General features: G+C 49.3%; 1 protein-coding gene across 12 annotated transcripts in view; it reads right to left on the bottom strand.

The window, feature by feature from the left end:
* Positions 1-1,592: 1,592 nt before the first annotated feature.
* AFDN (afadin, adherens junction formation factor) overlaps positions 1,593-17,255 on the bottom strand; it is a 131,468-nt gene continuing 115,805 nt past the window's right edge. For 3 of the 12 annotated variants that reach the window (XM_081035369.1, XM_081035378.1, XM_081035376.1), the window contains 4 exons: positions 10,812-10,946; positions 7,659-7,944; positions 4,385-4,469; positions 1,593-3,578 (listed from right to left, as the gene is read on the bottom strand). In XM_081035369.1, the coding sequence (XP_080891495.1) occupies positions 3,425-3,578; positions 4,385-4,469; positions 7,659-7,944; positions 10,812-10,946 (660 nt within the window). In that variant the 3' untranslated portion in view covers positions 1,593-3,424. Of the gene's footprint in view, positions 3,579-4,384; positions 4,470-7,439; positions 7,945-10,662; positions 10,947-16,891; positions 16,928-17,255 lie in introns of those variants that run through there. The other 9 variants (XM_081035379.1, XM_081035377.1, XM_081035374.1 and 6 more) reach the window with 8 other exon arrangements.

The following is a 17,255-nucleotide window of genomic DNA, read 5'->3' on the forward strand; positions in this document are numbered from 1 at the left end:
TGACACCCACGAACTCATCCACCTGTCCCCGCGGGAGCGCGTCCTGCAGGCGCCCAGGGGGGGTGGTCAGAGGGCCGCGTGGGGGCGGCTGGCCGACCGGCCCGTCCCCCGGCCCCTCACGTGCACGTGGCCCCGCAGCCGCGCGCCCCCGGCCAGGAGGCGCCCCCCGCGCAGCGCACGGCCTGGTCCGAGCGGAGTCCGGGCCGCGGGCGTGAGGCTCACGGCGTGGGGTCGCGGGGCCGGGGGCGCGGCTGGCGTGGGTGCTGCGTTTGGAGAGCAGTTTGCAAGGGCTGTGGCCGGTCCCGGTCCCTGCACGAGCCTCGCCGGCGCCGGGGCCCCGTCCCGTGGACACGCCGCGTGGAGCTGCCTTCCTCCCTGCAGGGACACTCCCCCCTTCCGTCCTGGCTTTTCGGGGGCGCTCCTCTCGAAAGGGAGCATCCATGACTCAAACGGGTCCGTCCGTGAACCCCTCAAGTGCCCTGTCCACCTGGATACAAACGCAAGGGCTTGACGGCCACTCCTACTGTCCGTCCGTCCAGATCTGCTCTGGGACACTGGGACCAGCGCAGCACCGCGCCCCACGCAGCCACCTCAAGTTGTATTTGTGGAATAAGCTGTGCGGGAAATGACCTCCTCCACTCCAGCTGGAAGGTGAACGCGCCTCCCGGGGTCATGTGACTTCTTTGACTACACTGGCTGGACACTGGCGTGAATAACCCGTCACTGTTTGTGCATGTTCTCCCTTCTGCAGTCACCGCACTGAAATTCTGCTGTGGCTTAATGTGACAAGTGTGCTCCTAAACTACTGAAATCAGCTGCCCACGTGAGCAGGCACAGGGGAAACTGCTGTCCGCGGGCACATGCTAGAAAAGCGCCCAGGGCTCCGCCTGTGACGCAGGACACAGAGTGCCCCTGAGCGCTGCTTATTTCCAGGAGAAGCGACAGCACCCGGGCCTTGACATGAACCTGCAATCAGTGTAACAGCCTCTGCATTGTGTCTTCCCAGACTCTGAAGTTCTTTTTTGGGCATCAAAAGGTACTGAGCACACACAGTGCTTCCGATAGGTAAGCCGCCTCCTCGCGGATCTGCGACCGAAGACACGCCTCCCTCTCTGAAATCCTGTCGCTCCTGCCACCTGCTCGGAGGCCACAAACCAAAGGGGAAGCAGAAACAGCCAGGCGGCTGCCAGGACCAGCCGGGAGAAAGTGCGTCCCTGGCGGCCTCAGCCCTGCCCCTCTTTACCTCCTTGTCATCAAATGCCCCTCCCCGAGCTACCTTGGGGGGCCCGTGCACTCACATGTCACCAGAACACCATTTCACAATCTGCTAATTACCGAGTACACTCCAGATTCAAAGAGGCATGATGGGACAGTGTGACTGAAGAACAAGTCTAAAGAACTCCGGGGTCGCCGACACGCAAAGCCGTGGAAGCCAGAACACAGCAAGGAGGAGACAGCTGCAAAGTGGAGTCAGGCTGTACCACGGGGACAGTGCGCGTCCCCACGCAGAAGCACCGCCGACGGACACTCAGTGCACGTCTCACCAGCGGGGACAGGAAGCGGCTGTTACAGCACTACTCAATGACAGCAAATACACTTAAATACATACAAAGTTTATTAAAAATAGGTTGCAAGTGAAATACAGTAGAAATGGAAAACTACAGCAGTTTGGATGTTTTTCATAAAACGCAGTTATGAAAAACAGTCACACCTATTCACACTTGGCTTCCCGTGCAAGGGTGGCCAAACCCACTTGTCTGTGAGCTCGACAGCACGCACACAAATATCCAGGTATGCAGATATTTACACGTATTTATTTGCACGCACTGATGTGTACTTGTTTTCTTCTATATATTAACAGAATAGTTCTTCTGCCTCATTTTCTTCAAAGAAAGAAAGTGGGGACTTAGTCCCCGGAAGGCCACCAGTGTTCTCTGAGCTCTGAGGGGAGCCCACTGCCCAGCACTTCCGGAGCAGCCAGCAAATCCTTCATCAACACAGAACCGCTTTACTCTTACTTAAGCAGGGAAACGGTAAAAGCACACTTCCAAATAAGAACCCTGACAGACACAAAAATATTTACACTCGCATTTGAATCATTTATCATACAACTATTAAAGTGATTTCCAAGGCTAGACAGCCCCTCCCTCTTCTATTCGAAAGTGTGTGTGTTTTCCTAAAATACAGATTTGTAAGAAAACAACATGGTGCAGGAAAATCATCTAGACCCCACATCAGGGTTTGTCAGACAGAAAACGTGCTCACGATCACGAAGTAATTAACTGTTTTATCATCACACAACATCAAACAGCGTGAGGTCCGTCTCCCCAGCGTCAGCCATACTCATAGCCGAAGAAATGACAGTGGTAACTAATAATTCAACAAATGAACATTAAATAATTCTATTAGCGTAAAAATCAGCTTGAACTGCCATGAGCTGTTCTTGCAAATTTAAATTCCCGATGCCGTATGTAATCGAATCCCTTCCCTTCCCTGACAGCGCATCAATGGAAATCTTTCTTTTTCAAATTTAAATTACTGAGCAACAGCTGTGCTCAAGTGTCACCTATTAGTATGACATGCTTCTCAAGACATTTTCGTTCCTATTCACATCAACACTGTTCAGCTCAAGATACTCTTTTATAGATTCCTTTGAATATTTGAAATGTTTTGCTAACTTTCTAATGTTAACTGCCACATTCAAAATCACCAACAATAATCTGGTATTTACAAAAACAAAATTTCCTAAGCGTAAAGCCCCCAAATTTTCTTATTGGAAAGTTTTATCAAACATCTATTTAGCATTGACCAGAAGGGCTTGGACCCGTAAGGCACGAGCGGGAATGAAGAGTGTGGTGTGCCTTGGCCCGCTGTCAGGGAGCTTCGGCTAAGCTGGCCCACGACAGGCAGGGATGGCCAGTCGTATGGCATCTCTGGGCCACAGCCAGCAGTGGCCTGGCTTCACAAGTCTTCTCTCCCGGAAGAGAAAACCCAACTGCCGAGTCTCAGCACCAACAGTTGTTGGGGAGTCCAAGCTGTGCCCTGTCTGAGGAGCTAAAAGAAAGTTTCGAGAAAGAACAGAAACAGGACTTGTTTGTGCTACGTGGGGTGGAAACCCCTCGTTAGCTTCTACTACTCTCCATTCTGTCACAGCCCTTTCCAACTCAGGCTCTAAAAACAAACTAACAAAAAAGTTATCTTCACGTGAGCCAGATAGTTAAGAATTAGACAGTGTTGAAATTGTATAAATGATAATCTCTTGGTAAAATAAAATAGAATTTCTTGGAATTGGACCGTCTCTAAATCCCAACCACTTTAGAAACAATTACAGTGACTTAGAAATACAGCCCCTCCTCGTGTCCAGGCTCCCACCCGCAAAGCCACACTGGAGGACTTGGGGTGAAACCAGATGTCCTTTGCTTTTTCATTTTGTGTTCAGTTCGTTTTCCAGTTCTGTCAATTTACGAGAGGCTTTTACTTTATTAGACACATCTTGACCTTGTGAAAAAAGACGCTGGCGCTCTCTGAATGTCAAGTTTTCAGGGGCTCCCGAACTTCCAGGTAAATCTGCATCTTGGCTGCATTACAGGGAAACACAAATAATTACTGGTCAAAACAGAAATAACTTGTCAATAAGTAGGTAAGTTTATGTTAATGGGCAATTAAGTATAATTTTTGGAAGAGAGAGGCTCACTCTTTGCTCAATTTTGCCATAACCTTTCCTATAATTCAAATCATTGGTGCTGTATTCAAACCCATTTAGAAAAAAGGGCCAAATATTCTCCTTATAAAATGTTAATTTTCTGCAGTCACATCTAACTCTCAAAACTCTTTAGTGACTTCAATTTTAACAAGCAGGTAATTCTGAATAAATTTAACTGAAGGAGTATGGCTTTAAAATACAGGATGCTAATGGACTCTGTGTGTCGGAGACGTGCTGTCGTGTGCGTAACCGAGTACGAAGTTCCAGTTCAGATACAAAGGATTTTCTGGATTAGCTCATCCTCCATGTTTTAAGAACCCTTTGGGCAACAGCATTTCTGACGGAAACGGAGGCGGGGACACTCAGGGAAGACAGCAGCCGCTTCCCTCGGCGCCCCCGCAGGGCTGGCCTGAGCGCAGGGCACCTGGACGCTGCCCCACAACTGCCGACCTTCTGTGGCAGAAGCCAACCGCATGGCCCAGTGACTCTCACGTCGCGACTGGTGAGCGCGGCGCCCACACCACTGCCTGCAACAACCACGTCACGACACAAAATAGAAACGCTCACATGCTCACGTGATTTTGTACAATGATGAAAACCTGGGCTGACAACGAAGTCTCTGAGACGTGAGCAAGGAGACTGCGTGAGGCGGGAGGCACCCGTCAGCACAGATGTAAATACCTTTTGGACAGTTTCTCTCTCGGGTCCCGATACACGTCCTGGGCACCAATGAGAATCCCAGTAGATCCCGTGTAAGAGTTTGGTCCTTTTCCATAAAAGAAAAAGTCAAGTTAAAGTACTTGCATTTATCCCCAAAACTCGACTCATGCTGAAGACGCAGTGCCCACAGAGTAAGATGTCTTTAATTACTGAACAAAGAAGAAAGGTGACGGCTCTTCAGATTAGATTGAAGCCCCATTGATCTGAAACCCCCATCCATCCGAGTGGCCTGAGTAATCCAGTCACCACTGTCACAAGCTGCTGAGTAACTGGCCTCATGCCCTTTGGTATTTATTAGACAGGAGATGGCATCGGCCTTAGGTAGTGACAGCCAAAAAGCTTCAATCAGATCAAGTGCGTAATTATTGTCCATTCAGAAAAAAAGTCCACAGAAGACTGACGTAAATGGGGAGACAGCAAAACTTTCAGACACCCGATACTAAGCATTTTCCTACAAGAGCACTGACCACAGAGGCGGTCATCTCAACCTGCAGACTAAGAGGGAAGCATGTGACTCAAGCTCCTCTTTTCAGGATAGCTATTGAATTTTTTTCAAAATACATGATGGTAATTATTAAAACAACTTTTTGAACAAATGAACTGTCAGCCCCCCCACAGCATCGACACTAGAGCCAGACGCAGGATCACTGACAAAACAAAAACAAAAGCCAGAACAGCACGGTGTGAGGGGAGAGCAGCTCTGCCTGCGATGGGCCCAGTAATGCCAGTGAGCTGCTGGCTGTCACCTACCCATCGGCTCCAAGGGCTGGGGCAGAGCAAGAGATGACGCACAGTTTTAAATGCATCCACGTATGCAAATATTGCCACGAACGAAATATTAAACTGTAATGCATTAAAACAGTACTAATGAATTTCTATTAACTGTAACATCAGCAGGAGAAAGAAAACTTCACACTGAAAAAAATATTTTGCTTGTAGTAATACGTGTTGCGGCAATAAATGCTGAAAACAGTCAGCCAACACTGACGGCAGTGGGGACTGGATTAAAGAGGCCACACAATTATTACAATATTCCTACGCGGAAATCACCCCTTTCAGACAAGCTGCACAAGCGTGGACTTGATGCTTCGATCTAAGGCCCTCTTGCGTAGAAATGTATCTGAGGTATCTGAGAGAGCCCCGCTCGCTGCTTCTGAACGATCTCTCTACGCATTGTATCTTTCGTGATTACTTAGTGCGGGTTTCCTAACACCACTGGATGGAAAGTCACCCGGCTCAGCCAAGACTCAAAAAATCCAACAGGATCCTAGCGCTCTCTCTCTAACTCAAGGTAACCCACAGTAGGCCTTTCAATAAATTATCTGCATAGTGGACGTTTTTCAATTTTAATTCGAAATTTTTAATTCATTTTGTTTTTAAAAATAGTTTTATCTTTTGAGCTTTGTTTTAAGAATGATCCTTGTTTCTTCCACTGGTACGATTCAGTTTTTCAAACTTTTCAGTTAATCAGAATATCAAATACTTTCAGCTGACTCCACATGAATTAATACTACACATTGCAAATAACCTTCAAAGAGCTTTAGTAAAGACTGTGTTTAATGCATCGCTGTGCTGAAATCATTCCAATCCATATCCTGACTCCATTCCTACAGCTCCCAGTGGAAGAAGCCAAGTGCCGTCTGCAGAATCAGGCTTTTCCAGAGCGCTCACGACAGAGCTGGAGAGAGGGAAGGGACGGTGTTCATGAGGTGACCGATGGAAGGTCAGAACGCATGCTGCATGTGGTGCGCCCGCTCTGCACCTCACGGAGGAAGGCGTCTGCAAAGACGCGCGGATGCGGGGTGTATGTAGCCTGCTCCCACGCGGACCTCGGGTGGGAGACAAGACAGGGTTAGTGGTGTGCCTAAAAGCCAGTCAGTTAGTGACGACTCAGCTGGTGTCCCGTTACCCAACTCAGGTTCGTCTGTCACAACAGACATTTTACAAATCTCCAACAGCCAGGTTGGCTTCTGAGTGACCACGGAAACACCGTATGCTGAACCTAGTGGATGAGAGCTCTGACTTGGCGGGAAGGGAGCCCCTGAACACGAGTCACAGGCGTGCGAGTTCTGGGGTGTTCCCGGCACCGCTATGAGTCCCCTGCCCTACGAGTCTGTACTCAAAGCACCACCACTGAACTTGAGAAGGCTTACTGCCAGCATTCTCGTTTGCTGCAAGTACTGAGATTAGTCTGAAATCTGAATCTCCCCAATTCACAGCTGTATCTTCAACCTAACTTGCTGTGCTGAGCACAGCCGCACAGCAGCCCTGCACGTGCAGGGCCCCGCCATGTGCTGCCACGAGTTGAGAACTGTGGACGACACCGGGCAGCTGTATGCCCACTGAGGTCTGCTAGCAGGGCTGTGGCGCAGCCAGAGGGCACGTGACAGAGGAGTGGAGCCAGTGACGAGGAAACGATCGTTTCACAGTGCCCAGGGTGTCTGGCCCAGCAGGATGCAGCTGGTGCTAGGCAGAAGCGTCACCCTGCTTAGTGGAGCGCTCCCACAGTTTCAAGCCTCTACACAAAAGCAGGAGTGCCTAGGACACTGCCACGCGGCATTCATCCAGGACGCAGTCCTACTCAGAGCAGAGGATGGACACTTGGCATGTAGCGCTGACACCGCTACTAAGCAGAAACTTAGCGTCAGGTACCAAACTGTATGAAAAGGGAGCGTGTTCTACCAAATGTCAGCATTATCTGAAGAGCAGAGAATGGAGGCCCAGACCAACAGTACTTCGAGTGGCTGGGGAGGGCGGGACGGAGGGAGGGACAGAGGGAGGGGACTGACTGCCACCCGCTGATGGAAGAGATGGATTCTGGGAAGTGCATAGGTATTTGGAGCCTGGGCCGTTTGCCAAGGAGGCCGCGAGCAGACATTACAACTGGAGGAGGAAAGCACCACCCGGACTCCCAAGCGTGCTGATTGAGGCGGACACATGACAGCGGGAGGTGCGCAGAGGCGCCGATCAGGAAGACAGTGCGGCTGATTGGCTGACTGGCATGTCTACCATTTACCTCGACCTTTGGAGTGGCTGGGATGGAAGCCGCTCGCTTTTTTTGGAGGGGGCAGGGGCTGGCCTGCTTTGCGAGCAGTACTGCTGGCACTGGCCGAGGGTGGCTGGAATGAGTTGGAGAGAAAGATGCCATCGGAGGCCGGGCGCGGCTGGCAGGGGGGCTGCCGTGGCTTAAAGGCGGCAGGAGGAGACCTTGTCGAGCCGGCGTACTTATCCTGACCTGCGGGGCTGCCGTCCTCCTCCTCCTCTTCGTTGTATGCAACGAACTTGGCGGTGTACAGGGAGTCAGGGGAGAGGGCCTGAGCCTGCAGGGAAGAGGCCGTGCGCTGAGGTGGGGGGGGAGGAGCGTGAGCCGCAGGGGACAGGGACGGGGGCTCGTAGCCCCGTGGAAGCGGAGGTCTGCACAGACCCGGCTCCTCAGGCTCCAGCAACCTGCGCTCGGCCTCGTCGTGCTGTCTGCGCCTTTCGGCCTCCAGGCGGCTGTAATACCCTTCTTCCTGTCGCCTCTGTAGGCGGGAATAGACAAAAGCGCAAAGGTCAGACAGAGATCGGGGGACCAGAGCCCACCCAACCGGCCTTCACAGGGCAGGGAAGGAGGGATTGGCTCCCCAGCCCCCACCGCCACCTGACAGAGTGCAAGGCACGTGAACGTTTGAGCATGGTAATGACTAGGACAGAAATGAGCAGATCAACCTGGAAGCGGCCTTCTCGCGGCCACGAACACGCTCACACTGTGCTGGAACGAGTGGACACAAAGCTGCTCAGAAGTGCGGAACGAACGAACGAAGTCACGGGTGCTCCCAGGCTCCCCAGGCGCCTGCTACATATCACTGTCCCCTCAGTCACCCGCCAGACTTCTAAATCCCCTCTGCTCCTCCTCCCTCTGGGTCTGCCTCTCTCCTTCTGTTTTCAGTACGACAGTAACTTACCTGTCACTGCTGCATTTAAAGAGCAAACAGGCCACACACAGGCTGTCATGGCCGCCTATGGCTGGCACTCTCGGTGCCTTTCCACTGACCCCCAGTGGGTTTAGAAGAGCAGTCCTTCTAGAAGGGCAGGAGTAAGTTCCCTGCTGTACCTCCCACTACTGAAACCATCAAGTGTAAAAACATTATTCATTTCCCAGAGCAACAACCTAAAACATGCTTTCCACAGTTCTTAACTTATATTTCACGTCTTTGACTCCCTCACAGGAAATCAGAGAGCCAGGCATGAAGGGCAGGAGTGACAGGATATTCAAATATATTTGACACACACGATACATTTTTCTGACATACATCCGCACAAACTACAGTTGACAGAGTTAAAATTATTTTAACATTAAAAAAGGTAACAGCACAGTTTTGTTAAAGATTGACAGAAGTTTTCAAACATAAGAAAAAAGTAAGTAAGAAAGGGGATGAAAGATCAAACCGAATAATCTCCCTTAATGTGAAAAATGTTTAATGCTACAGAATGGAGTACAATGAATTTTAAATTCATTTAACCAAAGATAACTAATTTTAAGGACCTTGCTGGCCTTAGGGTAAACGATTTTAGTCCCCGTTTCAATTTGTACGCCTGTGTGTCGCCCTGCTGCTTCTAGACACACGTGGACACAAAGTGAGTGGACACTGGGCGAGGCGTCCCTCCCCTCCGAGGGGCAGAGACCAGAGCCCAACCCTGGCCCCGACCCAGCGTCACTTTACCTTCTCACTCTGTGTGGAGACATCCTGAAGGAGAAACATTTTCTCTTACTTTCCACACAAGTAAGTGTTCTCTTGGGTTTGGAACGGAATCTAGAATGATCTCTCAAGTGCAGCTTTCGGGTATCTTAGCATCACAGAAGAACAGCTACTCGAGAACATTTTCGGGGGAACCGAAACGTCCTCCTTCCGTTGTACTCAGAGCAGAAACAATCACAGAAACCGAGAAGCCTTTTTTCTACCCAACGTTTTGCTATAACAAAGCAAACCCATCAATTTTGGACATTCTGTATAAAAAAATAGGTTACTCAACTTCGTTTTACATTGAGCACTCAGTTACAGAAGCAGGTGCTGAAACAGTGTGTCTGACGCAGGCAGTTGTGAGCAGCATGCAGGGGAACCCAACGCCCGAGTCTCAGCAGAGACAACCTGCCGTCCACACGCGCTGCTGCCCGCTGTACCCACACTGGCTAGAGCTCCATGGGCACCCGGCCCAGGCAGGCCTCCCTGGGCTGGCAGGATGCGCATGCCGACTCTGGGACAGCTAAGGTACATCTCTCCACGCAGCCAAGAAAAGGAGACCACCACCAAACACCGTAGAACTGAGTCCAGGGGTTTCCTTAGAAAGGCCATCCGTTTTGACTTACCCCGTCACACAGGGCTGTGGGGGTAACCTAATCCCTAAAGCCCAGACTTTCAGGAAAGACCTACAGGTAAGGGACAGACTTAAGGAGGGGTGAAGGTCTGTAAAACACAGGATCACTGACGTACACACAGGTGTGTGTCCTCACGTTATTATTCTACTTTCATTTCAATCTGTCACATGGCTTCTGTCAATGTGCCTCTTTAAGCAGGTACCCTGGCAGATCAAATCACTACAAAAAGCTTCCTAAAGCTTCTTTTCCTGGGGGGGTGGGTGGGGGGAGGGTGCTCTCGAGTTATAGTTCGATGGACTATCAAAGAGGGAATTGTTAATAAAAATGGAACTTTCCCCATCAGAAGTTGTGGCAGTCGAGCTTTCACCTTCACAGAAGGGAACCAACAGATGGCCGCTGACTCCCCACCTCAGTGCAGGGGGGCCCCACGGAAGACAGGCCGCAACGCGCACCGATGGAGAGGGAACCAGAGGACAGCATTCTGTCATTTAAAAATTAACTGAAAGGATTACTCAGAAAAACATGGAAACAAAGTAGTCACTCAGAACACCCAACACATTACACACTAAGTTCAATTTTCCTTGTATCGTGGTTTTCATAAGCCATTTGCTCTCTTTACCATCAACCAGAATGGAGTAGTTTCAGTCAATAATCTATTTCAATGCTTCCCGTGAACAGTCTGTCTCACTACGCTCCTGTCTCTTCCCACAGCTCAAACTCAAGTTCCACAACTGAGCCAGCATCGCGGGCACAGCAGCAGCTGCACCGCGTCCAGTGCGGCAGAGCTGGCGGCTGACCAGGCTACGAGCTCAGAATCTGAGAGAGACAACACGCAGACATCAGGGGCCCGGACACAGTTCAGAAGAGAGGTGGGGGGCCGGCTGGGCTATAGGTTTTGGTCCAGAGACAAGGCGGTGGGGGGGGACCCAGGCACGTCTTAAGAAAGAGATGAGCTTCCGCCCCGGTGCCCAGCCAACCACTTCCGTTCAGGCTAAGTGGGGGAGGGCCCAGCTGCCCTCAGAGGACCATAACCTTTTCCTCAGCATCACGCTTGGCGCGCTCCTCCTCCTGCCTGGCGCGCTCCTCCTCCTGCCTGGAGCGCTCCTCCGCTTCCCGTTTCCGCATCTCTTCTAACTGCTGCTGTCGCCTTCGCTCCTCGTCCTGTAACTAACAGCAAAGGAACATTAACTTCCATTCAACAAACTCCATCAGTTCAAGACATAAGAGGCACATACTGAGATGAGCAGACACACATACAAGTTAAATACAAAATACCAGGTTAAAGTCACGGTTGAAAAACAACAAAACTTACACAATTATAGCTCTAATTTCAAAATAAGGCACTTAAAAACTTTGTCCCCATTGTTCCAGTATTATTCTTCCATTAACTGTGGTCCAAAGAACAACACGTTTATCTTATATATTCATGCATGAAACAAGCATGGTTCTTTTACGAGAATGTATTTAAGTTACCCAGCTCATGGAAAGTAACAGACGCGAACGGCAGACACGCCCACTTTGTGGCACTATGGAACCACCCTTCCCTCACCCCTGGTTTCCACTATGAATGTCGAGAAGAAAGCCTGCACTCTTGCGGCACACGGCAGATATCCACACTAGCCTCGAAGGGGGGTGGGGGGACTCCACGGCAGCAAAAGACTCCAGCGGGGCATGGCGACACTGAGAGCTGGTGTAGAGGTGCCACGTGGTCTTGGAGACCAAGTTTCTAGCATTCTTCCCACTCTGGCCCTTTGTCACCAGTAGGTTCCCTCTAGGTCGCACCCCAGTCTCCAAGAATTCCTTCCCAGCTCAGGGATATTCCAAAGTGAGTCCCAGGAAGTGAACGGGAATTCTGGAAGAAGCTTATTCTAACCCTCTTGTGCCACATGCACCTCTGCCAAGTGACGCCCCATCTGCCTGAACTCTGCGGGTGAGGGGCCCCTCCCTCCCATGACTCTACGCAGCACAGAGCGCTCTGCTGATCTAAGAGTCGTTGTCTGTTTTCCATTTTGTGTCACCTAGGTTCGAAGTTTTTGGAACAACACAAAACAAGTTTAACAGCTTTACTTCAAATACTTAATGCTATCTTAAAAAAATCCCCAGAAATATCTTCTACTTGAGTTCCTGTGCCTTTATCCTGCTGCTCACATTTCTCTTTGTACTCACTACAGGTTGAATAGCTTTTCCAAAGAGGAACCCTGAATGCAAAGCACACTTGGCCAGCAGAGAGCAGAGTAAGACTCTCCTCCGCTGTCTCGCTACAATGAATGCAGCTACTGCCATTGTGAGAGCCTGGGCCAGTGACAGCTGGGGACCACGGGGCTCTGTGCTCCTTTGCTTCTTCTCGGGCACTGATCGTGGCTACAGCGCCACCCCACCCCCACCCACGCACACGCAAAGAGGAGCTGGTTCAAAACTTTGAAAACGAAGAGGAGCTGGGAGCCAGCCGCCTGGCTCGGTCCCTAACTACTGCAGGAGCCCCTCACATCAAGGCCCTCGCGGTGTGTTTCCACATCTACGGACCACTAGTTATTCTGTAAGTTGTTCACTGCAAAAACAGAAAGTGCTTTGGATTCGAGTTGTGGGTCGTTTTGTTTTTTGTTTTTAAAACAAACGCTTAACAAACGTTCTTGCTGATTTCTGTGGAACAAACATTGTGTTCTGGTGGGAAAGTAACAAATTAACTTGCGCCATTAGGGTTTTTCATGTCAGCAACCAATAATAAAAAAATTTAAATGCTCTTCTCAAGAAGACAGATGAATTTGAACTTCCGTTTTACTGTCATCTAGGTCTGAGACCCGAGGGGTGCCAGGCCAACTGGCGGTGAGGAGCTGTGGAGCAGGACCAGATGCTGCTGCGTCAGAACCAGGGAAGCCAGCGAGGGGACCCAGTGGCCTGGCACGCAGCCACACGGGAGCCAGCCTCTGGGGACAGTAGGAGGCACTGACTGCCAACGGGGGAACATTCACCAAGGGCTTTGGGGTCATCAGCAAAGACGATGAGAGACGGCACCCCGATGAAAATGACAAAATGAACAGCAGGTGACAGCATTAAATATTCTATAGCTACGTAATTTAAGAAAGAATGTAAAATTGCACTGATGCATTACAGGTTTTGCTGTTAACCAGTAAAGCACAAACTCATTTCATTATCTTACACTTTCTGGACCTAATCAGGAAAACATTCGTGCAAAAAAAAACGGTATACGTTTAAATAGCCAATTAGTTCTTTTTAAATTAAGTAGGAGTATACTATGAAGACATCAGAACAATTACATTTGTCATAGTTACAGGTACAGAACGCTCCCTTATAAATCTACAAGGAAGCATTTTCTCTTAAAAACCTTCATTCTTTTAAATCTGGATGGTGGTAAGCAAGGAGCCTCCTCCTTGTGTTTACTTCATTGGTTAATATTTTTAAAGAAAAGCATATCAACCACCACTATTAAAATTAAGGCAGTTTCTTTCCACTTTCCTTTTCAAAACACAGACTGTTTTATTCTTCAAAGATATGCTGCTTTACAAAAAAACCAAAACCCCAAAAACGTAATGAGAGAAGAGACTCTAATCTCTTAATTTACTCTAAATGGTAACTCAAGAATGAAAGTTACATGTGACCAAAGCAATCTCGTAGGAGGCTATACTTGGGGGAACAGACCTGAACAAATACAATACTAATTTTTACAGAATGAATGAAGACCACCCAGACTAAAATCATTCTAAAGCAAGAATTAAGCTGGGATTTCAAAAGCCAGTATGTAAGCTTGATGCAAGGTTTTGCTACACTGGCAGTCCACATTTCAAAAAAGCGTTATTTTTAGGTTAAAACAAATATGTAGAGAGCTGTGTGTTTAGAATTTGTACCACAAAAATACACTAACTTGTATCTTTGTATTATACTTTTTTGACATTTTCACTGAAAAGACAACTAACTAAAAGTCTGCTAGGCACGTGGCCCTTAAGAAACCTTTCTCTCCACAGGCATGTTCTGCTTTTAGGCCCCCCATTAAGAGCACTCACACTAAAACAATTTTAAGGCCCCCAAATGAAGCTGCCCTGATGGACCTGTTTATTACGACACGCCCTGGTAGCTAAGTCCTGGGTTCAGAGCCAGCTCTGCCGCTCACCACCACACGGAGAGCATGGGTTCCTCCCAGGAGAACAGTCTGTTCTCACACGAGAGGAATGCGCACGGCATGATGCAGCACTGGGCTCCCAGGGAACGAGGGCTCCTTCCCTTGACACAGACCGTACCCTCTTTTAATTTAAGGAAGATGATGATGTTATCAGGAGCTGTGAGGTCTACAGCGAAGCTGCTGAAAGCCTCTAGGGGCAGACAAATCAGTGACCCCAATCCTGCTCGGACAACTGTCCCGGGCTCCGCTGCTCTATCCCCAGTATGTACATGGTGGCCTCTCATGCTAGGGCCGAGTACCGGCCGCGGTCACCCTTCGGCTCTGACCAAGTTCTGGCCAGGGCCACTCCCCAGGAATAGGTGCCTCTGAAGTAGGTTCTCGCCTACATAGGTGCCCTGGTTCTCGCCTGAAGTTCTTCCAGTTTAGCTCAGCCCTTCTGTGCCCGGGAGGCCGCGGCGGGGCGCGCCCTTGCTCTGCAGTGCCCAGCGAAGAGCAGGCAGACGGTGGCGCTCGGGAGGGAAGGTCTGGCCTGGGCTTTGCAGGAGCAAAGCGGGGAGCACTGCAATCTGTGGGAACACTGACTTCACCGGAATGCCCTGCGGGGGACGGACTTTTCCCCAAATCCCGGGAGCTGTCGGGTCACCTAAGTCAGCAAGTGGACACTCACATGGCAGGACAAAGCGGGGATGAGCCCACTGAGAGACCATCGGGTCATGGAAAGTTCTAGTTGGAAGATGGTTCCTCGCAACAGAGTCTTCTGAGCAGGAGACTGTAGCGGGAATAGCCCTGTATCTGAACTCAGAAGATCCTGGTTAGTCCTGATTCTCCCTGACACTTAAGGACTGGACGTGCCCCTTCTGTTCTGCCCACACCACGGGCCACTTATGAACAAAGAAGAGAGGGACGCGTGCAGTTCTTTGGCGGCCTAGAGCAACACAGGCATGAGATCCACACCCAGCCCTTCAGGCTTCAGCCCGCAAGAGACTGAGGAGGAGGAAAGGGGGCCTGGGCCGCCCTGGGGAGACTCAGAACGTCTCTCTCTGTGACAGGGAAGTCACCGCACGGTTCTGAGAATATCTGAAAGCAGACGTGTTTGGAGTAGTACCACAGTGGCGGCCTGTGAAGGGGAAAAGGGTTCGGAAGGAAGTCTCCTGCAGTAACTCAGGCAGCACGTGACGGAGGCCTAGGCCAGGGTGGGTGTAGACACAAAGACGGGAGACTTTCGCAGTGGAGAGAAAAGGGGGTTATGGTAACTGGAACGTCTGCACGCTGAGCGACTAGAAGAACCTGCTGTGGGGAAGGCTGAAGGTGGAGACGGGCAGTGGCAGATAGATGTGGGTTTGGACCAGAAACGTTGGAAGGGTGTGTCTGGCACCAGAGCCAACGGGCACATGGGAGTGAGCAGAGGCAGGGAAAGCAGGCGGCGGGCCCTGGGCCATAACGAGACCAGGGGAGGAGCAGCCAGGGCAGCCCCCACCCCCGAAACCCGCTGCTCCCGGCAGGAGCGGACCTGCCTCGTTTATCCCGTCCCCTGAGGCGCTACACAGGGCAGGTTTCCTACACGATGGTCATGTGTTGCCACTGTCCCCGATACCGAAAGGAGAGGAGTAACGCCTCACAGATCCTGACATAGTAAGAACTACAGATAATGACATCATCGGTCCTGGGGAATCCCGCTAAGGCGGACTCAGAAACGGGCTGGCTAACATCAACATTAATATTCAAAATAATGATCTTTTAAAGGAAGAAAAACCCTGAACTATTTCTTTGAGATAAAAACCTTCGTGGAGCCCTAACCCTTAAATGTCATTGTTCCTCTGCCATAAATCTTCACAGCACACGTGGTTTCTTTGGGCCTCATCTCTCTAAGCTGGTGCCTCTGCGGGTTCCTGGGGTAACGGATACTGAGCCACCGTTTGTTAAATGAAGACCTCACAAAAAGAAGCAACTCTGCATGAGGGGCACTTCCCAACCACCCACTACAGGGACATACATGTCAATACACCGAGGAGGAGGGAGAAAAACAGACATTTTTTATCTCATGAAAACAAAACGTCAATCTCTGAAAAAAAGGCTCTTCAGTCATCGAGGAGGGGAAATGTTTTCTAAAGAAGTTTCTCTCTGGAGTGATACTGCCGCCATGCTATATTTAAATTTCAAAAAGGAAGGCTGTTACTTAGCGAAAAGGCCACTAAAGTCAAACCTGAATTGGGGAATTTTGTTTGTTTGCTTGTTTGTTTTAAGTATTGCCTGATACTGGCCCTTTATCATTTAAAAGTCAACTAACAAATGTTGACTTCAAGTTAACGTCCGAGGCAGAACATAACTGTCTGGCAGACACACAGATACGGCGGGAAGCACGATGGACTAGATGGCAAGCCCAGCTTTCCCGGCAATAAACAATGAATTTACAACAGAATGCGATTTCAAGTCTTTGGGGCAGGCAACAAACTGGGATGGCTGGTAAACCACACTAACATCCACGTGACGCTGCAGAAAACACAATGCATGTTTGCTGGCGAGCTCCCTCACGCTGCTCGAGGAGTTACTTCCTACACAGGCACAGCTTGGCTGGCAAGCAATGTCAGTGTCAGTTCAGCGGAGTTTCTAACAGCTGAACATCTAAACTCCATTTCTAACGGAACAAGAATGAAAGGGGTTATGCTCTGCACAATTCCTTTCATTTGCTCATGTATTTATGACTAGTAAGAATACACAGAATCAGTTTTATGACTAAAGCTGAGAAAAGGTCAAAACCATAAACAAACAGTAACATTTAAAATTAAAGGAGAAAAGCAAAGAGTAGTAACTAAATGTAAAAACATTCAAAGGCATGCTTCTAAAGAGTCACGAAAGTACATATCCTAATCTAGGACACCCCTACGAACTTGGTCTACGGAAAACATAAAACCACCACCACTGAAAGAAAAAAGAAAATCAAGACAGAAAAAGTACCAAAGGGAAAGAAAGAACATACCAAATCTAGAACAGAGATTGCTGGCACAGCAGTCTGCTGCAGGCAACAGAGAAGGAAAAAAAGAAAGATGAAGCGTGAAAAAAAGGTTAAGTTTAGACCTGCATCCGCCGTTAGCACACCTGTAGCTCTCATGGTTCATCTGTTTCTGGAGGGACACCCCAACAAGAAAAGTAAAGAACTACAGACTAATTTCTGATAATCAGAAATGGAAAACTGTCCGCATGGTAGTAAAGATTGAGTTTCATTGTTAAGATACATAGAAACTAAAAAAGGTAAAATTTTCCTTAGCTCTCTTATTTGGAGAGTAAGATACTAATCTTAATATGTAATCATGATACATACACAGATACTTTTAAGTAAGTCA

Source organism: Rhinolophus hipposideros (assembly GCF_964194185.1).
Source record: "Rhinolophus hipposideros genome assembly, chromosome: 3".
NCBI classification, from domain to species: Eukaryota; Metazoa; Chordata; class Mammalia; order Chiroptera; family Rhinolophidae; genus Rhinolophus; species Rhinolophus hipposideros.